Source organism: Taudactylus pleione, unplaced genomic scaffold (assembly GCF_031769625.1).
Source record: "Taudactylus pleione unplaced genomic scaffold, aTauple2 ptg000074l, whole genome shotgun sequence".
NCBI lineage: Eukaryota > Metazoa > Chordata > Amphibia > Anura > Myobatrachidae > Taudactylus > Taudactylus pleione.
In genome coordinates, this window is record NW_028284476.1 from 1,282,971 (window position 1) to 1,308,452 (window position 25,482).

A 25,482-nucleotide genomic window follows, 5' to 3' on the forward strand; every position below is an offset into this window, starting at 1 on the left:
GCGGCCTATTACGCTTACAGCACCGGTACAGGAGCCGCCCTGGGCTTGTTTCGCTCAGGCGCTTACAACCTTAGTGGGTCAGTTAGCTCCGCAGCCCGCGTTTACACAGATGGGTTTGTCCCAGCAATCAGTGGTGTCGTCACCAATGCAGGATTTCCCAAGACAATTGGTGGTACCCCGCAGTCTCCCTATTTCCCCTCTCCCGGTTTCTCAGGAGCCGGCGTGGGTTAACTCACTGACGAGTTCTGTACAGCACTTGTCGGATGTGTTGCAGGGGGAGGCTGTGATGCGGCCACATAAACGGCCGGTGGCGTCTCTGTCGGCTCCTTATGAGGATGACGAAGGGACGTCTGATGATGGGGAGATTCTGGATCCTTACGATCAGGAACCTCTCCATACTAAGGACGCTGACGCTAGGTCCAAGGTGTATATTCCTGGACTTATTCGGGCAGTCCGCACTGCCATGGTGATTGAGGACGAAGTTCCCCCAGTGGCTAAATCCAAGTATGCCTTTTTTAAGGATGTGAAGGGTGACGCCACAGTCTTTCCTCTTTCGGGTCAGTTAGTGGACCATTTAGAGGAGGCGTGGAAACAGCCTGGCAAGCGATACCAGCCGCAGAGGCGCCTGGCGGTGGCTTATCTGTTCGCGGATAATTATTTTGCTAAGTGGGAATCCCATCCACAGGTGGATTCTCACGTGACACGTCTTGTCCGTAGTGCCACATTGCCGATGCCATCCATGTCCTCCCTTAAGGATGCTACGGACCGCAAGGTGGAGATCTGCCTGAAGTCCGCTTATTCCCTTGCAGGGGGGGCAGCGCGGCCGGCTATGGCCATTTGTTGGGTTGCCAGAGCGATGGAGCGCTGGGCGGATTCATTGGAGACGTCCTTTGATTCCGACTGTCCGGCCGAACAGGTGGAGTTGATTGGTAATCTCCGTGATTCGGCCACTTATATCAACGAGGCGGCCTTAGACATTAGTACCCTGGTGTCTCGAATTTCTTCAGCAGCGGTGGCTGCTCGTCGCACTTTGTGGTTGCGATCCTGGAAGGCGGACGCTGATTCCAAAAAGGGTTTGGAGGCGTTGCCCTTTAACGGAGAAGTTCTCTTCGGTCCAGATCTGGACAAGATTGTGGCCACGCTGGCGGCAGCCAAATCGGCATGTCTCCCGTCGGCCGCTGTTCCTTCTGGTTCAGGACCATCGTCCTTTCGGTCTTATAGGGCCCAGGGCAGGCCCAAACCACAGTCTTTTCCCCGACAGGCCGGTCCCAAGAAATCGGCCAAGCCCCGGAAGCAGGCATGGAGTACCAGACGTCCGGCCCCTAAGCCAGATGACAAGCCTGCGGCCTGACGGTCCGGGCCTCTCTTTGGGGGATCCCAAAGTGGGAGGCCACCTGCTGCAGTTCGCCGGGTGTTGGTCGGTCATCACGACAGACACTTGGGTTCTCGTGGTGGTCTCCCACGGGTACGCCCTCTCTTTCCGGCACAGACCCCCGGCTCGATTTTTCACCACGGGTCTACCATCAGACTGGAACAAGGCCACGGAGCTGCGGAAGGTCTTGCACACTATGCTCCAGGCTGGAGTTATAGTGCCTGTTCCATTCTCCCAGAGGGGCCAGGGTTTCTATTCCAATCTCTTTTTGGTGCAGAAACCCAATGGGTCGTATCGTCCGATTCTCAACCTCAAAGATCTCAACAAGTCTTTGCGGGTGCCGAAGTTTCGGATGGAGACCCTACGGTCCATCATTCTGGCGCTGGAACCTGGGCACTACATGGTGTCATTGGACATACAGGACGCTTACCTGCATGTCCCTATTCTTTTGCGCCATCAACAGTTCCTCAGGTTTGCAATCCGCAGCGACCACTTTCAGTTTCGGGCGTTACCTTTTGGCCTGGCAACAGCACTGCGTGTGTTCATCAAGGTGATGGCGGTCATGGCGGCTTCTCTGCGGCTGCACGGAGTCCGCATGTTGCCGTACTTTTACGACCTTTTATTAGAGGCAGGATCTCCGGAGCTCCTTATGCGCCACTTGTAATAAACTGGTTAATAAACTGGCAGAAGTCCACTCTAATCCCGTCTCGGCGGATTCTGCACCTCGGAGCCTTATTGGACTCGGGACAGCAAAGGATCTTTGTGACGGGGGAAAAGATTTCTGCATTACAGTCGAGGGTGCGCAGTTGTCTGCACAGCCGCCGGGTGTCTCTACACTCGGCGATGAGGTTACTGGGCTCCATGGTGTCGGTGTTCGACATGGTGGAATATGCCCAGTTTCACTCCAGACCTCTGCAGCACCTGATCCTGTCCAAGTGGAACGGGCTGCCTCAGTCTCTAAGGTCCCAGACGATGGTGCTCACCCCGGAGGTTCGCCTGTCCCTTGCCTGGTGGTTACAGACGACCCATCTCAGCAAGGGACGTCCGTTCTGGGTACCAAATTGGGTCCTGTTGACAACGGACGCCAGTCTTCGGGGCTGGGCAGCAGTTTCGGGTCCACACTTGTTCCAGGGCAGGTGGACTCCGACAGAAGCGGAGCTTCCAATAAATATCTTGGAACTCCGTGCGGTCTTCAATGCCCTTCAGCAGGCACATCTGGTTCTCCAGGGTCGCCCAGTGCAGGTCCAGTCGGACAACGCTACCACCGTGGCCTACATAAACCGGCAAGGAGGAACCCGAAGTCGGGCGGCTCTCGTAGAGGTGTCTCGGATCCTGGTATGGGCGGAGCGCAATCTTCCAGCCATATCAGCTGTCTTCATCCCGGGAGTGCTAAATTGGGAGGTGGACTTTCTAAGTCGCCAGGACGTTCATCCGGGGGAATGGTCCCTGCACCCGGACGTTTTTCAACTACTGGTGGACAAGTGGGGTCTTCCAGAGATCGACCTCATGGAGTCCCGGCACAACAACAAGTTGCCGGTGTACGGGTCTCGCACAAGAGACGAAGAGGCGTCTCTGGTGGATGCTCTGTCCGTCCGGTGGACTTTCCGGTTCGCTTACCTGTTTCCTCCGGTTTCCCTTCTTCCACGGGTAATCCGGAAATTCAAACAGGAAGGAGGGACGCTCCTGTTGATAGCTCCCGCGTGGCCCAGACTGCACTGGTTCTCAGACCTTCAGGGTCTGTCCGTGGACAGTCCTCTGCGGTTGCCGCTACGACCGGACCTTCTGTCGCAGGGTCCTTGTCTTTACCCGGACCTGACTCGGCTGTCTTTGACGGCGTGGCTGTTGAGACAGCCATGTTGAGGTCCAGGGGGTTTTCCAGCTCTGTAGTGCGTACCATGTTACGAGCTCGGAAACCGTCTTCCGCGAGGATATACCATCGCGTGTGGCATACGTTCTTCCAGTGGTGTCGACCGAGAGGTTATGCACCGCGGGAGTTTCGTCTGTCTCGGATACTCACCTTCCGACAAGCGGGACTAGATCATGGGCTTCGCCTTGCTTCTTTGAAGGTACAGGTTTCGGCCCTGTCTGTCTGGTTTCACCGTAGGATTGCTACAATCCCGGATGTGCGCACCTTTATGCAAGGTGTTCTCCGCATTCAGCCGCCCTTTGTTCCACCTGTGGCGCCTTGGGATTTGGCTGTGGTCCTGAGGGCTCTCCAGGGACCGCCGTTTGAACCACTGGGCTCAGTGGATCTTAAATGGCTAACAGCGAAGACTGTTTTCCTTCTGGCCATTGCTTCGGCCAGACGTGTTTCTGATTTAGGGGCTCTTTCTTGTAGACCCCCTTTCTTGATTTTTCATGGGAACAGGGCAGTGCTCCGCACTTGGCCTGAATTTCTTCCCAAAGTTGTTTCCCAGTTTCATGTTAACGAGGAAAAACTATTTTTCCGGCCTTTAACTCACCTGGCCTTTCAGTGAGTGAGGCCACTTTGGATGTTGTGCGGGCCTTAAGGACTTATGTTGACCGCACTTCTTTGTTTAGGAAGTCGGACGCCTTGTTTGTCCTCTATGGCTTCCGTAAAATGGGTTGGCCTGCTTCAAAGCAAACTTTGGCAGCCTGGATCCGTATGGCTATTTCTGAAGCTTATCTTCATGAAGGTTTGCCGGCTCCTCCTTCTTTGAAGGCTCATTCCACTAGGTCTGTGGGTCCTTCGTGGGCAGCTCGACGTGGTGCCTCTGCAGTCCAGATCTGCAAGGCTGCTACGTAGTCCTCTGTCCATACCTTCGTGAGGTATTACAGGTTTGACACCTTCGCCTCTCAGGATGCTTCCTTCGTGCGGCGGATTCTCCTTTCAGCGCAGGAGCGTCCCCTCCCTTAAAGGATACTGCTTTGGGACATCCCCAAGGTATCCTGTGGATACCCTATGGACCCTGAAGTAGAAAATATGAGATATGGTAAGAACTTACCTTTGTTATCTCTATTTCTACGAAGTCCATAGGGTTCCACAGGACTCCCGCCCTGTCGCACCTGTGCTGCAGATGGGCTTTATTCTGGTCACCGGTTTTTCCGTCTCCCTCTGGTGAGAGTGTGATTCTTGTGTGTATCCAGATCTTCTTTCTCTCTCTTCCTTCTCCTCCTCCGGCCTATGGCTTGGTAACTAACTGAGGTGCCTTGGCTCGGGGGCGGGAGGGGGACCCTAGTGCATCCTGGGAGGCTGTAAGCTTAACTCTATGGTGCCCGATGACTGACGTCACACCTATACCCCAAGGTATCCTGTGGAACCCTATGGACTTCGTAAAAATAGAGATAACAAAGGTAAGTTCTTACCATATCTCATATTTTTTAACATTGTCTATACAGTGGAACTACAGGTCCCAGCAAGCCTCCCCCGCATGCTGGTACTTGGAGAACCACACGTACCATTGAGCCCTTAATGCCCCGCACGCTGGTACTTGGAGGACCACAAGTACCAGCATGCGGGGCATTAAGGGCTCAATGGTACGTGTAGTTCACCTGTAAAGAAATGCGTAAAAAAAACACAACACACACCGTGAAAATAATATTTTATTACATACATACAGTACATACACACACATACTCACCTGCTCCCAGATGTTCACGTCCCCTTGTCAACGTAAAGTATCCACTGGAAGTACCTGTAAAAAAAAAGCTCCAATACTCACCTTTGTCCCTCGATGTTCTCTGCAGTAATCCAAAGAGTGTCCCGGATAGACTGTATCATCACGCATCAGCATGTTGATACAGTAACACTAATGAGAGCTCAAGGCTTGAGCTAACATTATTACCGGGACGTCAGCCAATCAGCGGCGGTTTCCATTAGCAGACGCTCATTGGCTGGGACCCACGTGGAGTAGCCGCTCATTGGCTAAATCCACGTGGATCCCAGCCAATGAGCTTAATTTACAGTGGAACCATTTTTTTCCCTGTGAACTTAAGAACCAGGACAGGCTGACAAGTCCAGGGCTGGTTAGACTTTTTGGGTGGGACCTCAAGTCATTTTTTTTTTACAATAATTTAAACACATTTAACAATTTACACAAAAACTCACAGATCTTTCAGCCAAACTCACAGATCTGGAGGTGAGTGTTTAAAACGTCAATTTGGCAGTGAGTTTGCAGGCATCTCCCCCCGAGATTCACAACTCGATTCTTGGTAAATTTGCGAGATTTATTGTTTAGGTGAAAAGTACTTCAGATTTTGACCGATGGTGATAAGATTCGAGTTTGCTAGCTCGCCCTAGTTTTGCGAGTGAGATGAGAGAAATCTCTCTGTAACTCACCCGACTTTGCCTTTAGTAAATTTGCGAGATGAAAAACATGCCTAAACTCACCCGAGATTGTCATCTCGGCCAAACTCGATTCTTAGTAAAGGATCAGGCCCTAAATATATAAACGCACTTTATATGCATTTTCCTTTGCTTAACATACAAACAACGAAACCACTTTTATATGGTACATCCATCATTAATGCCCTGTTCCCCTTCTCTCCGTCACGCCGTTCCTGCTCCAGGTGGCCGCTGAGCTCGCAGCTAAAGAAGAGGCCAAAGATAAAAAGAAAACGGGAAAGAAAGAGAAAGGCAAAAAGAAAGAAAAGAAGGAAAAAGCTAAAGCCAAAGGGAAAAAAGGAAAAGTAAAGGAGAAGGTAAGATGACAGCTGCGCTATGGCGGTATGAGGGCAGGGGGGATACTGAACCATACTCTGGCGCCCTGTGGGTCTGTATCAAGTTTTATGAGCGCAATAGATATATACAGGCAGCATAAAGTGCAGTAAACTGTATCAGATGCCAGCAGAAATATGTAGTAGCCCGATACATGCGGCTTACCACCATTACTGCTCACGTACACCCCGTTACATGCGGCTTACCACCATTACTGCTCGCGTACACCCCGTTACATGTGGCTTACCACCATTACTGCTCACGTACACCCCGTTACATGCGGCTTACCACTGTTACTGCTCACGTACACCCCGTTACATGCGGCTTACCACCATTACTGCTCACGTACACCCCGTTACATGCGGCTTACCACTGTTACTGCTCACGTACACCCCGTTACATGCGGCTTACCACTGTTACTGCTCACGTACACCCCGTTACATGCGGCTTACCACCGTTACTGCTCACGTACACCCCGTTACATGCTGCTTACCACCGTTACTGCTCACGTACACCCAGTTACATGCGGCTTACCACTGTTACTGCTCACGTACACCCCGTTACATGCGGCTTACCGCCATTACTCCTCACGTACACCCTGTTACATGCGGCTTACCACCATTACTGCTCACGTACACCCCGTTACATGCGGCTTACCACCATTACTGCTCACGTACACCCGGTTACATGCGGCTTGCCACTGTTACTGCTCACGTACACCCCGTTACATGCGGCTTAGCACTGTTACTGCTCACGTACACCCCGTTACATGCGGCTTACCACCATTACTGCTCACGTAAACCCCGTTACATGCGGCTTACCACCATTACTGCTCACGTACACCCCGTTACATGCGGCTTACCACCATTACTGCTCACGTACACCCCGTTACATGCTGCTTACCACCATTACTGCTCACGTACACCCCGTTACATGCGGCTTACCACCGTTACTGCTCACGTACACCCCGTTACATGCGGCTTACCACCATTACTGCTCACGTATACCCCGTTACATGCTGCTTACCACCATTACTGCTCACGTACACCCCGTTACATGCGGCTTACCACCATTACTGCTCACGTACACCCCGATACATGCGGCTTACCACCATTAATGCTCACGTACACCCCGATACATGCTGCTTACCACCATTACTGCTCACGTACACCCCGTTACATGCGGCTTACCACCATTACTGCTCACGTACACCCCGATACATGCGGCTTACCACCATTACTGCTCACGTACACCCCGATACATGCTGCTTACCACCATTACTGCTCACGTACACCCCGTTACATGCTGCTTACCACCATTACTGCTCACGTACACCCCGTTACATGCTGCTTACCACCATTACTGCTCATGTACACCCCGTTACATGCTGCTTACCACCATTACTGCTCACGTACACCCCGATACATGCGGCTTACCACCATTACTACTCACGTACACCCCGATACATGCGGCTTACCACCATTACTGCTCACGTACACCCCCGTTACATGCGGCTTACCACCATTACTGCTCACGTACAAACACAGTAGCCAGAATGCAGTCACATCAGAGTGCAGTGAGACATCACATTAAGACTCAAATATGCACAAAACTCTAATGCAAGAGACATTCCTCTGTGTAATCTTTCACAGCCAAAAGGCATATGACTATCTGAGTTGTAGTATCTCATATTGTGCTCTGCACTGATCCAAAAATAAGGGGTATATTTACTAAAGTGTGAGTTTTTAGAGGTAGCAACCAATCAGATTCTAGCTATTATCTTCTAGAAGGTGCTATATAAAAGTTAAGTAGAATCTGATTGGTTGCTATGGGCAACAAACCCACACTTTATTAAATATCACCCTAAAGGTGCATACACACAACGATTTTTTTGAACGATTATCGATAACGATATTGTTTATCGTTCAATCGTTGAAAAAATCGTTCACTTTCTGAGTTAAAACGATGAACGATTAACGTTCATGCGCATTCACGTTTGTAGTTTGTAGTTCAGTCAGACTGACCAACTCAACGATTTTCAGTAAGGGAAGTTACAAAAATCGTTTTTAGTTCAAAAAATCATTCATTACACCTTAAAAAATCTGACATATAATTCTGACAGAAAATCGTTCATAAAATTGTTCATAATATTGTTGGTAACAAAATCGTTGTGTGTGTATGCAGCTTAATGGTCAGATGAACGATTGAACGATTTGATGAACGATTTGAACTGCGAACAATTTTTGACTGCATTAAAATGAATGGAATCATCCAAATCTGTCTGCAAACACATCAGATGTCAGATATCATTATCTGGCCATCGGGAACGCGCATCGTTCATCGTTCATCTGACAAACATGTCAGATATGTCAGATTTTCCTTCAGATATGAACGATTGAACGATTTTTTAAATCGTTATCGTTCAGATCTGAAGAAAAATCTGACCGTGTGTATGCAAAATGTACACACAGATTTATGGAGACTTCCTGGGCAGATAACAATTGCAAAACCCAAGGGGAAGATGCACTAAGGCTCGGACAAAGATACAGTGGAGAGAGAGAAAGTACCAACTAATCAGCTCCTAACTGTAATTTTTCAAACACAGCCTGTAACATGACAGTTAGGAACTGATTGGTTGGTTCTTTATCACTCTCTAAAGTTTAGTGCATCCCCTCTCAGAGTTTTAAATCCTAATAATAAAACAAACATTACACAAAATTCTTAAACAATTAAAAAGTAACTGAGAGCTACTCTACGCTGCTTCAAGTTATCTGAAATATACTGTAGATATATATGATTATACTAAATGTCCATAATATATTATATGGTTCTTTGTAAAAGTAGCTTTAGAACAATGGCATTATAATGAAAACTCGGTTATGTTTATATAATGAAGTGCTTAAGTACAAATGTGCTAAAGACTGATACCGTCTTATGAGGGGCGTAGGGCGGTCCTTGTAAGGGACCTTGCCTATTCTTCTGGAATGTCCGGGAGACGACTGAATTTCGGTAAGCGCCCTGGACTTTCAGATGAGACTTGTCACGTGATGATGTAACACTTGGCCCCACTCAACAATGCCTTGTTTTGCTGAATTTTGCCACAAAGGGCAGGGCCACGATGACACAAATCACATCTCCACGTACACTGTAGTGACATTTCTTTATGGTTTCCACCATGGTTTATGCATCCTAAAACTTCTTTTCACAGTAGGTCACACAATTACCATTTTAATAAACTGTTTATTGTTATAGTGGATATCAACTATATGTACTCAGGGCCTAATTCAGACCCGCTCGCGAGCGTGGGCCGGCCCCACTGACATCACAAGTGATGTCAGTGGGAGTGCTTTTGGCTCTGATAGAGCCAAAAGCACTCCAGGGCTTGCAGCAATGAGACCCTACCGCAAGGGTCTCTTCGCAAGCCCGATGGTCGCGATGGTCTTGACCATCGCGACCATCTTTTTGGCCGCTCGCTATAGCTGTGGGTGGTCACCCACAGCTATGCGAGCGGCCAGGAGGCCGCTCTAAAAACTAAGAGGGACGGCCCTGATTCAGAGCGAGCGCTCTGTCAGAGCGTCCGGCTCTGAATCAGGGCCTCATTGCTTGACATGTTTAATATATACTGCATTTGTAATTTAGATTAGACTGTGCCTAACCTTACTGTCAAACAAAACCACTGGAAAACATTATCAGTTCTTCTAACCCATTCTAGAAGATCACCTAAAACAGATGATTTAGGACATTTTAAAAGGGCAGGCCTGCATTCAATTTACTTATAACATCAAGGTAAAGAGAAACAGTTTTTTGCAATAGTTCTTTTCTTCTGTTTTTCATTCATATTTACTTTTTCTGCTAAACTTGTTTCCTATTCAGAAGATTTGTTATCAATCTCTACTTTGGAGAATATGGAAAGTGAAGCACGGAACCAGCTTTTGTAATGAAACTGAAGTACTTACACATTGTCCTCTAGTCCCCCAAGGTTTTAATTCCCGGGCTTTGCAGAGCATATATGTAAACCATAAATTGAATATCGGAGAGGCCCATTATCGGTACCATTTCACAATCTAACAACGGTAGTTTTTTACTTTTTAAAGTTTTTATATTGGACTTCTTAAAAGTGGGGAGAGAGAGGGGTAGTGCTCACGGAAGTGTTTTGCAGGGAAACACTCAGCGACAGCAACAGAAGCACTGCCATAGGGGACAAGATCATTACGTAAAACTATCAAAATGTATTAGCAAGTAACGAAGTGTAATCCGGTCCACATGGTATGTGTCAAAAACATCAAATTAGTTCTATTAAGGCTTCAGTCCATGTGGCATTGTTGTTTAGTATCAAGCAGAGCAGATCCATGCATCACTAGAGTGCTGTGCTCACAGTTAATACCTCTGCGGCAGAAGACTGCATGGTTTGTATTATTGAGGCTATTTTGCATTCTGTATACATTATCCAGATATAAACCTGTTGGCAGTCTTAATTACCGCAGATTGTGCAGATTATTTTTGTAATTACATATAGCCAGTCACAATTATTTTTGGTCCTGTCTGTTATTATTTTTGCACTTAGGGTCTCATTCAGCAGTGCACAGTAGTGTAGTGCTGAACGCAGTTTCCCGATGGTCAGAATCTGCGCAGGCGCGGACCTGTACTGATCATGTGCAGTACGGGTCCTGTGTGTTCGCACGCAGGCTGGCAGCAGACTGTCAGTGATTGACAGTCTGCTGCCATTTCTGGGCGGGGAGAAGGCAGCGACGGCCTCCGTTTCACAAAAGGAAGACGTGTCGCTGCCCTTCGGCGGGGGGAGGGAAGAGGCCAGGATCTCCGTCGTCTGACGGAAATTTCCTAGCCTCTTACTCTCATCTGCGGTGGCCGGTTTGCCTGACCCAATGGGTCACTCAGCTGACCAATGGTCTCGCAGATTATCTGATGCTGCATTTTACAACGCAGCTCGGACTGGTAATACATGCAGGAGGCATAACGCAATAAGGTAGCACTGCACAAATTAATACAGTACAAGAAACTGATGCAAAAGTCGCAAAGGCAAAGAAATTAGGGCCTGATTCAGAGCCGAACGCTCTGACCAGAGCGCTCGCTCTGAATCAGGGCCCTCCTCCCTAAAAATGGAGCGGCCTCTTGGACGCTCGCATAGCTGTGGGTTACCACCCACAGCTTATGCGAGCGTCCATGATGATGGTCGCAATGGTCAAGACCTTCGCGACCATCGGGCTTACTATGAGACCCTGCGGTAGGGTCTCGGTGACCGCAAGCCCTGGAGTGATTTTGGCTCTATCAGAGCCAAAATCACTCCCACTGACAACACTAGTGATGTCAGTGGGGCTGGACCCAGACGGTAGGCGTTCCCATGGGAACGCCTCCGTCTGGCAGCCACGCCCCCGGCACGCCCACCAAAGGGGGCGTGCTGTCAGTCACCATCGACAGCACGCCCCCTTTGGTGCGAGACCCCGAGCGACGTATTCCTCATCGCTCGCCGGGTCTCGCGCATGCGCACAACGGAGCTCCCTCCGTCGTGCGCATGCGCATTCGGGCACCATCGACCCGCTTGCGAGCGTCCTTCGCTCGCTCGCGGGTCTGAATCAGGCCCTTAGTGCACTAAAATTGGGCAGCACAGTGGCTTATTAGTTAGCCATGAGTTCAATTCCCGCTCATGTCTGAGCTGCTTGGAGTTTGTATGTACTCCCGGTGTTTGTGTGGGTTTCCACCAGTACCCATGCCCCGTTCATCTCTCTACAGCCCTGATGTTGCTCAAAGATGAAAATCAAGCCCGGAGGGGAGACGTATCTGGCCACTTCGGGGGGCCGGACCGGGCTCCTATGTCATTAGGCCCCTTTCCCCGTAATGGCAAAACTGTGAGGCTAATGACGCGTTTTCCCATCATTCAGCCCTGCCCCATCCATACAGAGCTGACATTCCCGGAATGAACCTCCCCATCCTGCCCACCTCACAAGGAAGTGGGTGGGATGCGGAAGATCTGGACACTCTTCCAGGGTGTGGGGGGATTACCCGAAAACTCAGGAGCCTCCCGCAACATTCGGGAGAGTAGTTAAGTATGATTAAAACCATAGCAACCAATCATCACTTGCTCACACTGTCTAATGTGCACTGGATGGAAAAACAATGGCTGCAGTTTTATTGCACATTTGCACCTTTGAGCAATGTTAGTAAGTAAACTTCTTTGTGTTTCAATGAAATAGCCTTCGATTAGAATCAGACTAAACATGTTCTAAGTGGTCCATGTACTCATGGATGAATGTGCTCCTGTTTATTTCAATCAACATACGGTTACTATCCACAAAAAAAACATTGGATTACCTGCCTGGCTTTCCGTAAAGCGGCACGCTTGTAATGTGTTCTAATCTAGATCTAAATAGCCGGCGGCCTCTGTTTATTTTTTTTTCTAAATCAGGATAAGGCGCCACTGTTGGGAAAACATTACAATAACAACAACAACAACAAAAAATCCACAAAAATAAAATAGCAACTATAATTAATATTAATAATCTTAAATATGCAGTCTGATATTATTACACATATGTTGTTGGGATGTCTTTGGATTGCATGTGTGAAGGTGAGACTTGGCTCGGTGCTAAAGGGAAAGTCAACAGAGTGTATTTCTTTGTTGAATGACACAAACTGGCTACAGAGGGGTTGTTGGCTCAGGGGAGGTGCAGGGAACACAGCCAAGTGCTGAGAAACGCTAGTGGACCCTACAGGTCAGAAAGGAAAGATGTGGTTACAATTTGATGGCAATCTCTGAAAATATGCATTTAATCAACGAGTAACCGTAGTCCTCTCAACATCCACCCTCTTCCTCGGCCCCAGGAATAACAGAATATCGGCTCCACACATCCCCCCTGAAAGGATGGGGATTAGTAAGGGATTATTATTAGGATTTTGTTGCCATGCACCTTTCCTTGCACATAAATGTGTTGCGGAACAATGTTAGTGACATGAAACAAATTGGCAGCTGGCACATTGCCCTCTTCCCATACAAAGCGCTGACGCCGCCAACAACCTCCGGCTTTATTTTATGGCTCTTCCCTTTGATGGTCTTTGGATATTGTTTGTCATAAATGTCCTATTATTCAGTTTATGTTAGGCACATTTTTTATTTTCAGAATATATGTCTTACTCAGGGTTTCTCAACCTTTTTGTGTCCTTTATCCTGTATCCATTATGCCAAGTTGCCACAAAAGTGTAAATGTTGCTAAGTAACCCTTTGTGTCTTTAAATGGTTAGATAAAAGTCATGGGATAGCAGTACGTAATTTTAATGGCGTCGCCCTACTGTGATGTCTTGGAAATGCCCAGACCTGCATCAGTTGTACAGACATATAGAGATATAATTCTTGCGCCACTAAATGGGGTCAACGAGTGTTCCTTTGTACAATATAAGGAGATTACACGCCTACAACACGGTACACGGCTATTTTTTTACCCTATCCTGTGGATTGTGTTTTTATATGTTGATGTTGTAATAAAGCTTTTTTGGAAGTACTTCACCATACAGAAATTCTATTTCTTCTCGTTCACATGGTCTTTGGAAATATTCATGAAAGTGTTATCCTGGGTCATAAGAAGATCTGAGACAGTAGAATTATACAAGGAACATTGGTGACTGACATTATCGGATTTATTCCCTATATTGTACAAAGGAACACTCGTTGACCCCATTTAGTGGCGCAAGAATTATATCTCTATATGTTTGTGTGACTTTTATTTGGAGGAATAGAGACTTCTCCTATGTAGTTCTTTGCTGCCTGAATAATTTTTGAAGCGCTGGTGTATTTTCTATTTTTTTAACTGCATCAGTTGTAATCTGACATCTCGTGAGTCAGTTTGAACACCGGCTAGGCTGCTCATGGCAATGTGACTTTAATTATCTGAGTTTGAGTGGGGAATGACAGTGGGTGTCAGACGGATGGGACATTCCATTTCCAAAGTTGTGCGGACATTCAACATTCTTCGATCTACGGTGTGACGTGTGCAACAGGAATACCTCATGGAAGGCCTTACCACCCACCGTGAACAGCCGACCACAGTGGCCGACCACGGGAGCTTAATGATCGTAACCAGCTACGTTGGCCAGAATTGTTCGTGGTAACAGACAAGGTACACTGGCTCAGATCACATCCACATTCAATGCAGGAGGTACCAGACGCATATCCAGCAGGTCAGTGCAGCGCACTTTAGCTTCCATGGGATATGGGAGCAGAAGACCCACCAGAGTGCCCCTGTTAACACTACATCGGATGCAGCACCTCACCTGGGCTCGTGACATCGCATATTGGACCCTGGATGACTGACATGTGGCATGGTCCGATGAGTCACAGTTCCAGTTGTTTCAAGCTGATGGTGGGTTTGGGTGTGGCGATGACCCCATAAGACCATGGACCCCAGTTGTCTACAAGGCACCATGCAGGCTGGTGGTGGTTGTGTAATGGTATGGGGTGTGTTCACATGGCATGGGTTGGGTTCGCTTGAACACGTAATTGACCGGTAACTGCTACGTTGCATTGCTTGATGACCATTTGCAGCTCTTCATGGACATCATGTAGCCCCACAATGATGGAATATTCCAGCAGGATAAAGCACCGTGTCATCAGTCCCAAGTTGACCAGAATTGATTTGAGGAGCATTCTAGGGAAGTTCTGATGAATGGTGTGGCCACCACGTTTGCCTGACATGAGCCCAATTGAGCATTTATAGGATGTGGTGGAGAGGACCATTCTCACTCATGATCTTGTACCTACAAATATCAGGGAGCTGTGGGAAGCTACCCAGATGGCATGGGTCATCATCTTTCCAGAGATCTTCTGTGCACTTGTGGAATCGATACCACATCGAGTTGCTGCACTTCATTGAGCTAGAGGGGGTCCTGCACAATACTAGGCATCTGTCCCATGACTTTTGGCACTTCAGTGTATTGCAGTGTGCTATTGCACGATACAAAACATTCACTTGTCTTTTGCTACATGTCCAACAAATCTTATAAGCATTAATGAGTATAACCCTCTCACCTTCTGTGTCACTGTTACTGTATGTTACTTATCAGTGCATGGGAAATTTACCTCCCTATTCTATAGTGTTGTTGAATATGTTGACACTTTTTAAATTAAGGGTAATAATTACATTGGCAGTCAATACAAGACAGCAGTAAGGCAGGGTTCTAGATTCCAAAAAGTATCTGTATAAACCAGCTGATATATAATACAAATACAATACTGTGCAAATGTTTTAGGCAGGTGTGGAAAAAAAATGCTGCAAAGTAAGAATGCTTTAAAAAATAGAAGTGTTAATAGTTTATTTTTATCAATTAACAAAATGCAAAGTGAATGAACAGAAGAGAAATCTAAATCAAATCAATATTTGCCTTCAAAACAGCATCAATTCTTCTAGGTACACTTGCACAAAGTCAGGGATTTTGTAGGATTATAGTCAGGTGAATGATTAACCAATCATACCAAACAGGTGATAATTATCATCATTTTCATATGTAGGTTGAAACACAGGGCCTGATTCAGACCCGGCGCAAAGCCGCGATCACTCGCTATGGGCGATGGTCGCTCATCTGCATCGCAGTGCGCGTGCGCGAGCCAGTCACTGCGATCGGGAATTGTGCGCTCGTAGCACAAAGACTGAACGCTACCTTGAGTGACAGATTGTGCCGTTTGTGGGTGGTAACAGGGGAAGGTACTTGTGAACGGGGGAGTGGTGCTGTGAACGCAGGCGTGTCTGGCCGTCAAAACGGAGTTTTATGGGTGTGCATAATTAGCATGGAAGCGTCATTGTACACGTCACTTGGTTGTATTTCAGCCTGAACTGAACGCAGTGCTTGCAGTGTGGTAGGGGCTACCTCAAGCGCTGCGTGCAGCTCCAATGGTTCTCGATGTTACCGATTAATCATACACTTCCTGGAGATGACGTGTTAAGAAAGGAAAGTGGGCGTCTTTATACACCAGCGTATGCTCACTGCCGTCGCTCTATAAGACATAGAGGGCGTCCTTACACCACACATTGCGATTGCGTAATTTGCATACCCAGCCCCTTTTGGCAGCGGGCGATCGCGGCTTAGTGTCCGGGTCTGAATCAGGCCCACAGTCATTAACTAAAACAAACAGCTGTGTAAGAGGCTTAAAACTGGGAGAGGAACAGCCAAACTCTGCTACAAAGGTGAGGTTGTGAAAGACAGTTTCATGTCACAGGTCATACACCATGGCAAAACTGAGCACAACAAAAATACACAAGGTAGCTATACTGCATCAGCAAGGTCTCTACCAGGCAAAGATTTCATAGCAGACTGGGGTTTCAAGATGGTCTGTTCAAGCTCTTTTGAAGAAGCACAAAGAAACGGGCAACGTTGAGGATGCAGTGGTTATCCAAGGAAACTTAGGGCCTGATTCAGGGCCGTTCGCTATTTGTGGTCGTTCGTTCAAAAACAAGGGGTGGCTATTCAAATGATCCATTCGCAAATTGCAGTCTGTTCCCACCTCTAAGTCTGAACGAGCGAGCAAAACATACGCTCGTTTTTTTGATAAAAACGCCCCCTGGCCGCACGCACCATACGTCATGTCCGCTATTTATTAGATTAATCGAGTACATCGTACAGCGTATGAACTGCTCGCTATTCTTGTGGTTGGTGTTTTCAACCGCTATTTTGCGAGCAGTTCTGAGTTTAAAAAAACCAAGTGACGTGGTCAATGACGCTGCTGTATTAATTATGCACTCCCTTAAAACGCCCGTTTTGACCTTTAAGCACGCCTGCGTTCGGATCTCCACTCCCCGTTTTCAAGCACCTTCCCCTGTTACCACCCACATACGCCTCATTCTGTCACTCAAAATAGCAGGCCCTCGCTATATTGCGTACCAACGATTTTCGGCCGCACTGACTGGTTCGCGCATGCGTACTAAAAACCGTACGCATGCGCAGATGTGCGAACATCGCTCGGAACGAGCGTACTGCCGCTAGCGAGTGGCTCTGAATGAGGGCCTTAGTGCATCAGATGAAAGATGCATCATGCTTACTTACCTTCTAAATCGGAAGATGTCCAGCAGTGCCACCAGCTCAAAACTGGCAGAACCCAGTGGGATCCAGGTACACCCAGCTACTGTTCGGAGAAGTCTGGCCTGAAGTGGTCTTCATGGAAGAATTGTGTCCAAAAGCCATGCATTTGACATGGAAACAAGGCCAAGCTCTAAAAGAAGGCAGTTTATTCGCCAAAGGGCTGGAGAGCGGTACAATACTGAGTGCAGGCTACAGTGAAGCATGGTGGAGGTTCCTTGCAACTTTGGGGCTGCATTTCAGCAAATGGAGTTGGGGACTTGGTCAGGATTAATGGTGTCCTCAGTGCTGAGAAATACAGGCAGGTACTTATCCATCATGCAATACCATCAGGGAGGCATATGATTGTCTCCAAATTTATTCTGCAGAAGAACAATGGCCCCAAACATACAGCCAATGTCATTAAGAACTATCTTCAATGTAAAGAAGAACAAGAAGTCCTGGAAGTGATGATATGGCCCCCACAGAGCCCTGATCTCAACATCATCGAGTCTGTCTGGGATTACATGAGTAGACAGAAGGATTTATACAAGCCTACATCCACAGAAGGTCTGTGGTTGGTTCATCAAGATGTTTGAAACAGCCTCACTGCCAAGTTCTGTCAAAAACTGTTTGCAAGTGTACCAAGAAGAATTGATGCTGTTTTGAAGGCCAAAGGGTGGTCACACCAAATATTGATTTGATTTAGATTTCTCTTCTGTTCATTCCCCTTGAATTTTGCTAATTGATAAAAAAATAAACTAGTAACCCTTCTATTTTTGAAAGCAATTTTACTTTGCAGCATTTTTTCCACCTGTCTAAAACTTTTGCACAGTACTGTACATCTAAAATATTTGAAATTATAATAATAATAATGACCAGAATAATAAAACATGAGGTCAAGTCACCAGACGTTCTCCCCTCAGTGACATGCAGATTATTATCCCTTGGTTTATGAGATAACTCCCTGCAGATACAGGTAATTGGGAAATGTGCTACACTAAAATAAGCAGACTCCTAATTAAATATACAGTCCTGCAGATGACCCACATATCTATGTGATTGCACGTGGTACCTATCTCACCAGTCATCAGCTCTTGGCTTTGCATGAACTCATGAACCCTTATTACTTCCCACTTACTGACGTGAGAGGACGCGGCTTGTCACCCCGTCAGGCATGTTATTCTCAATGATATAACTAATAAGAGAAAAAATCCAGGATATTGTTTGGTGTTTGGCCAATCTTAGACATGTGACTCCTATTTGACTCTATAATAATAGTGATAATCTGAAACTGTAGTGATTCACTGTTAACGGCTTCACTAAATAACCATCTGACGCTAACACACACACATTGCAGTCACGTACACCAGAGCTGTGGAAACATCTGTTGGTAACAAAACTTCCATGGAAGTGTATGTGATTCTATTGTCTCATTGCTACATGCACCATGTTCTACTGAGAAAGTATAAAGCACTAGAAGACTGGATGGATAAATGAGCAGCTCACAAGATGCAGTCACCAGAAAGCATTTAGCCCATAACACAGTGGAGGAGTTGGTAATATAAGCGCTTTTGTTTTATATATACATATATATGTATATATAAATAATATGAAGAGATGCTGATCTGAACAACTCAGTCTATTGGATGAGAATCTGGTTGGACAGAGGCCCTGAATCAGAGCCGGACGCTCTAACAGAGCGCTCGCTTTGAATCAGGGCCGCCCTTCTTGTTTTTTAGAGCGGCCTCCTGGCCGCTCGTATAGCTGTGGGTGACCACCCACAGCTAGAGCGAGCGGCCAGGAGGATGGTCGCGATGGTCAAGACCATCGCAACCATCGTGCTTGCGATGAGACCCTTGTTGTAGGGTCTCGTTGCCGCAAGCCCCAGAGAGATTTCGGCTCTAACAGAGTCGAAATCTCTCCCACTGACATCACTCGTGATGTCAGTGGGGCCGCCCCCAAACAGAGGCGTTCACATGGGAACCCGGCCCGCCCACCAAAGGGGGCGTGCTGTCACTCAACATCGACAGCACGCCCCCTTTCGTACGAGACCCGGAGCGATGGTTTGCCCGTCGCTGTCCGGGTCTCGCGCATGCGCACGACAGAGCCGGCTCCGTCGTGCGCATGCGCACTGGGCCACCATCGACCCGCTTGCAATCAGGCCCAGAGACCTAAAGATGCTGGCTCCAGGCATACATGCAGAAGTGCTTTTAGGCAGTGACTACTATTAATAAACTAAAACTAGTTTGCAACAGTATAGAAATGACAGACATTATGAATAACTAGTATTATGGACCTGTCATTCGCTTGGTCGTTAGCTGTTGTCGGACTCCCCCCATCTTTTTCTTTTCCCCATGTCCCTTTCATTCTCTACTTCCATCTTATCCCACCTCTGGCTCTCCCTATTTCCCTCTCTCCCCCTTTTTTCCTGTGTGTCTCTCCCTCTCCCCCTCCTGCTTCCAAGCTTGGACTGATTTATGTTTGAAGGACTCCCCAGTCTCCATAGAAATAATGGTTAGAGATGTAATACTCTGTGACGTATTTATTACTGAAGTATGCACTGACTGTAAGATAGGACATCGGGGACAGGCCGGGAGCTGAGCTGTAGATGATTCTGTACAGATGAGTGTAGGCTTCCTTGGCTCCAAGCAGGAATGTACACAGTGCTACACAGTATCTGTGCATAGCTCCCCAGTCAATGGATAGTGGATTTGGGCACACTCCTACCATCCAAGTCCTTTTTCCCGCCCCTTTTGCTAGGAGTAGGTGCCCACACACATACCGATGTCCTCACGATACAATTTTATGGCCAATTTCCTCATGAACTTTCACGGGAGCTCCCTTGCCGTCGTGATCACGATTTGGAGTTAAAAATGTCCAATCTGACTAAAGATCCATCTTGCAGCCAATGCATTGTATCCCAGATTGGCTAATCTGCCCTACAGCACAGCAGATCAGAAGATGCGATGTACGACGAGCGGGGACGCGCATCGTGCTCGTGAGTATAAACTCACGATTTGTACTTTTTTTACCCGATTCGTCGTCACGATTCGTCGAAATCGGCCAAATCGTGTAAAATGTCGCTATGTGTGTGGGCACCTTAAGAGTACATATTGTCGTAATCGGTGTTGAGGGATGAGGGAAAGGAGAACATGTAATTAGGGATAGCCATTGACGGACAACCCTAGTGTTACAGAGTTAATGTGAACTTCTGAGAGACCCTATGGTCCTGCAGGATGGTCGCGTGTACTGAGATGCCGAAGCCACTGTCACTGCGTATGGGATCGCAGACATAGGTCTTGACGCGCTCTGAAGACGGTAACGACGTGTTGGCGTTCTTTGCTGCCACTTCCTGTTACATCCCCCAAACGATTCCTCAATCGATTCTGTCAATCAAACAGCAAGTAAATAGTTGCTGCGAGCAACTACGGTAATGCACCCTGACGCATGCTCAGTGCGACTTAGATTCATGCGCAGATCACCGATAAACGCTCAACTGCGTAAACATCACAATAGCTTAATCAGGCCCCAAGTCTAAAAGTCAATGGTTAATTAATTACAGCTCTTCAACTATGAGATCCGTTTTCTTAATATTGACTCTCATGGATTTGGTTCACTTTAACTCTGACCTCTCCATATAATAGATGTTTCCTGCCTGAAAATGGGCATTTTTTTACACCTAGAGGTAAATTTACGAAAGTGAGAGTTTTTTTAGAAGTGAGTTTTAGAAGAGATGTTGCCTATAGCAACAAATCAGATTCTACTTAACGTTTAACTAGCACCTTCTAGAAGATAATAGCTAGACTCTGATTGGTTGCTATAGGCATCATCTCTTCTAAAACTCACTTCTAAGAAATGTACCCCCTAATGTATTCACCTGTTCAACAAAAGCAAATAACGAATAATATAAATATCATACCTAACTTTTAACCAACACCAAAATAATAAAAAGAAATATATTAACTTAAACTTGAATCATGGGAACCAAAACTGGATCCCATTTATAAGATGGGTCTTAAAATGAAAAACTTTAATAGTTTGGAAGCCGTGCTTTACACTGTGTGCTAATCTGTTATGCGGAGGAGAATACTTTATTCAGTTAAAGGTACCAATGAGATATTATTCCTGCATTTATAAGTATAGAACACAAACAGCTGCCATTTTTCCCATCATAGACCCTTTAGAATCAAATAACATGATACTGGGAACTTGGAATGGGTATCGTTTAAGGGCAGGTAGTGCTGCTCTGTCCCATTATATGTAATAAAGTTGAAATAGTTTTATGTCTTATGTATTGTGTACAGGAGGAAGAACCAGGCTGGAAAATGAGCCCAAGCCAATTCCTGCCTGACATAGCATCTGCGCACAACACATATGAAGGTAAGTCTTTATAGCTCATGGTCAGCATCACAAATGGAGAAGTAAATTCAGGTCCGTAAACTATTTCTTCTCAATATGCGGCTGAGCCCATGAAAGAGGAAACGGATCTGCAACTCGATAAATGGATAAGACGTCAAGGTCACTCCCCTGTGCAGTCCTTCACTTGTCCTTATCTACTTTCCTTGCAGGAGTTTGGCAAAATCGGGAGGACTCCTGGAATCTGCACCAGGCACATGATTCCGAGCTCATTAAAGAGGATAAGAGGAAGGAAGTGGAGGAAGAGATTAGGATTCAGGTTTGGCTGATGTCCTCACTATGAATGAGCGTACTCCCTATGTCCTTGTCACTTTGTCTGTCACCCGTTATCTCAGTGCTCAGAGTCACAGATCCTGGCACTACAGTTATAATAGCGGCCAAGTCTGTACCCTTTTGATTTGCCATTCCGTGAAGATGGTGCACAGAATGCCGCTGCACCTGCAGCTTCCCGGTTATTATTTAATCATAGCACCCATGATTCTATGCCAGCAGCTGACAAGCCCCTTCCACCTGTACATCTGGGACTCAGCCTTTTAAAGTAATCTAAATATTTACTTTAACATCAGTTATAGGAATAGTATAGGACTATAGGACATTGCCTCCTGCATTTATAAGTATAGAACACAAACAGCTGCCATTTTTCCCATCATAGACCCTTTAGAATCAAATAACATGATACTGGGAACTTGGAATGGGTATCGTTTAAGGGCAGGTAGTGCTGCTCTGTCCCATTATATGTAATACAAACTTTTATTCTATACATGTGATGATGCACAATCTATACCGCCATAACCCAAATTGTACGTATAGCTTTGCATTATTAGAAACTGTGATCTGGCTGCCAGGCCATAAGTACCGGTTGTCCAGGATGGCACTCACTGCCACCCCCTTATTGTAACTCCTGGGCTACCCGCAAAGGAAAGCTCCCAGCCTGGCGCTGAGGAAGACTCTCTGCATATTACTTGCCTTTTGCTCTGAGCTCCTGGCTCCGTCACAGAGCCGCCATGATGTTGTGAAACAGAAGTGCAGCGCGTGTGATGTCAGAACGGAGATAAGTTAGTCGTGTCCATCACTTTGCAGGGTTCACTAGGACCCATAGATATGGTAGTGTCTGCCTGTACAGATATAGCAATAAATAAACCTATACAGACATTTTGTCAGTCTACCTATACACCTAGATGTAATATATTTCCATATACTTGTGTGTACAAAGTGTATTCCAGACTGTGCTCCTAACTTTGACATACGTACACTGTTGTCTTTGGTTTCTCCTGAAGGTGGATGAGCTGATGAGACAAGAACTCCAGAACCTGAAGTTGGCTGTAGACAGAGACAAAGGCAAGAAGAAAAAAGGAAAGAAAGGAGGGAAGGTGAGTAAGGACTATGGTTACAGGCGGAGGGATACATCGTGAATAGTAGATAAGAGAACTTGATGTAGTCCCATAGGGCAGAGGAGGCCAGACTTTTGGACTTGGTGATCTACTTTAAAAGTTATAATCTTTAGTGATCTACCAAGTATCTACATTTGCATGCGCCGGGTCTTGGGAACTGCCCCACAGTAGAAAAATTAAACACATTGGTACCCACAGGAAACAAACACACACACACACATTGGCCCTCACAGCAAAAAACTGTCACACAATGTCTCCCCACAGGAGAAAACAAAACATTGTCCCTCACATAAAAAAAAATAAAACATACATTAAAATGCTCCAGCCTCCCACAGAAGACAGACCTGTCTGAGAGAGAGGAGCTCCCTGCCCTCAGCAGCAGCATCAGTGCAGGTCTGCCAGTCTTGATAGGTCCAGGGTGCTGCACTGCGCCCCCTTTTGGGTTTGGTGCCTTCGAACTGGCCTTGTCCCCCCTTGACCTGGCTCTGGCAATGGCACAGTGGAGACTGTTACATGTGACAGCCTCAGCCAATAAGGAATCAGCCTGATTCTTACTGGCTTAATCTAGCTGCAGCTTCAGTTCAGCGCAGCTGAGTTAGCCTGTAAGAATCACCATGATTCTCATTGGCTGCTGATGGACACCTGACCGCAAGTAAACATGGCAGCCATGGCTTTAGCTAGCTTCTGGCTTCAGAACTCCACCTGTGATTTCGGCGCAGCAGCCAATAAGAATCACACTGATTGTTATTGGACACTGCTAACTGCTGCTGGACGGGCCAACACCGATCGACTGGTCGAGTGTCTGCAGTCGATCGCAGTCAACGCTTTGGACCGCCTCTGCCATAGGGTATCAAAGACAATAAACAGAGATACATATGATTAGAGAGGCACTTTCTGAGTCTCTGACCCATTTTATGATAAATCATAATCTCAGGGCAGGACAGTCCAGGTCCCCATGGCGACTGAGAAATACACCTTGATGACCAGAGCAAGTCTCCTTTCCTGCCTTAAACCATTTAATGTTGGGCAGTGAATGAGAGACCCCCTGTGTGATGCATCTGATGGGAATCAGTACAACAGGTTCTTGGCGATGAGCAATGTTATAACACACTGTGCTGTCTTTTTAAGCTATAGTGTCCTCAGAACCGGTATTCCACTGCATCAGTGAGGCCACATCTGACAGCTGTAATTGCACTGCACAATATAACGTTGTACTATAACACTACAAGTTCTTCTTATCTGCAATCAGTTCTATTTGTGCCTGGCTGGTACACTGCAAAGAGCTAGTAGCTGGAGAGGATGATTAGGGGGAAAGGGATGGTACAACGCCTTGCCGGGGGCACAGACTGGTGCAGGGAGGCCTGCTGTATACTCTATAACATGTGGCTTCTTTTCCACTGTTCCCCGACATCCCATCTCTGGTCTAGAGCAGAACTACTATTAGTAAATGAAGTTCTCTAGAATTATTGAATACATGTATCTATAAAGTTGCTCTAAACTTTAAGCTGGTTATTGTGTATTGTGTCTAATTTTAGAAAAAGAAGAAAGGAAAGAAAAGTGGCAAAAAGAAGAAAAAGAAGGAGAAAGACCTAACCCCAGACAGGTATGCGTCTAAACTTGTACTGCCGCCCTTTACATTACAGTGTATGGTCAAATGCACAGGGCACCAATCCTAATGCAGGGAACTTATTTCAAAGTTCCGTTACACACTGGATACAGATGTGTCCTCATACATCTAGCCTCCTTGCGCGCTAAATAGCCCTTCTAGTTGCGTCATGCCGTGGCATGACTCTGTAGCGCAGAGCGTCTTTTTGTACGACTTTTTACTTTCAAATGCGTCTTATTCGCACAGCAATGATGCGAATATTTAGCACAAGCAGCTTCTGCTGATTAAAATGATATGCAGCATGCCTATGTTCTGTGTGCGTCTGCGGCTGTAACACTGTAACGTAGCGTTTCGTATCTCGCTCACAGAATATAAACACACTGCATATCATTTTAATCAGCAGAAGCTGCTTGTGCTAAATATGTGCAAATAAGACGCATTTGAAGGTAAAAAGTCGCACAAAAAGACGCTCAGCACTACCGAGTCACACGGTAGTGCTGAGTTATGTGTAGCGCAACTTGTATGTGCGTTATGTGTAGCGCAACTTGTAGTGCACGGAGGATAGATGTATGTATGTGGACACATCCATAGTTTGATCAAGAGAGTACAGTACAACAATAGCATAAGCCATTTGTAAACCCTCAAAACAAATATTTAGTTATTAACCATTATTTATATAGCATACACATATTGCAAAGCGATTTACAGAACATATTTAACCATTAATTCCTGTCACCAGTGGGCAATTACAATTAACCTGCCAGTATGACTTTAAGAGCCGTATTCAATTTGAGCCGAGCCGTGATACTTTTCACGGCCCGGACTTTTCATCTACTTCGCCTGTTTTGTAAGCGGTAAAGTATCGCGCGCGTGCCCGCTTTTACCCAGTATTCAATTTGAAAGTACGCGAAAAAGGGACCCGGCGAAACTTGAACAGGTGGAAAGTACTGTCAGATTTGGG

The 25,482-nt window shown here is 46.6% G+C and overlaps 1 protein-coding gene across 1 annotated transcript in view; it reads left to right on the forward strand.

Moving 5' to 3' along the window:
• Positions 1-25,482, forward strand: part of DRC11 (dynein regulatory complex subunit 11) — a 215,090-nt gene that overhangs the window by 157,143 nt on the left and 32,465 nt on the right. Inside the window, exons 9-13 of the mRNA XM_088467766.1 lie at positions 5,903-6,034; positions 21,413-21,488; positions 21,677-21,783; positions 22,802-22,894; positions 24,451-24,518. Coding sequence (XP_088323892.1) covers positions 5,903-6,034; positions 21,413-21,488; positions 21,677-21,783; positions 22,802-22,894; positions 24,451-24,518 — 476 coding nt within the window. The remainder of the gene's footprint in view (positions 1-5,902; positions 6,035-21,412; positions 21,489-21,676; positions 21,784-22,801; positions 22,895-24,450; positions 24,519-25,482) is intronic.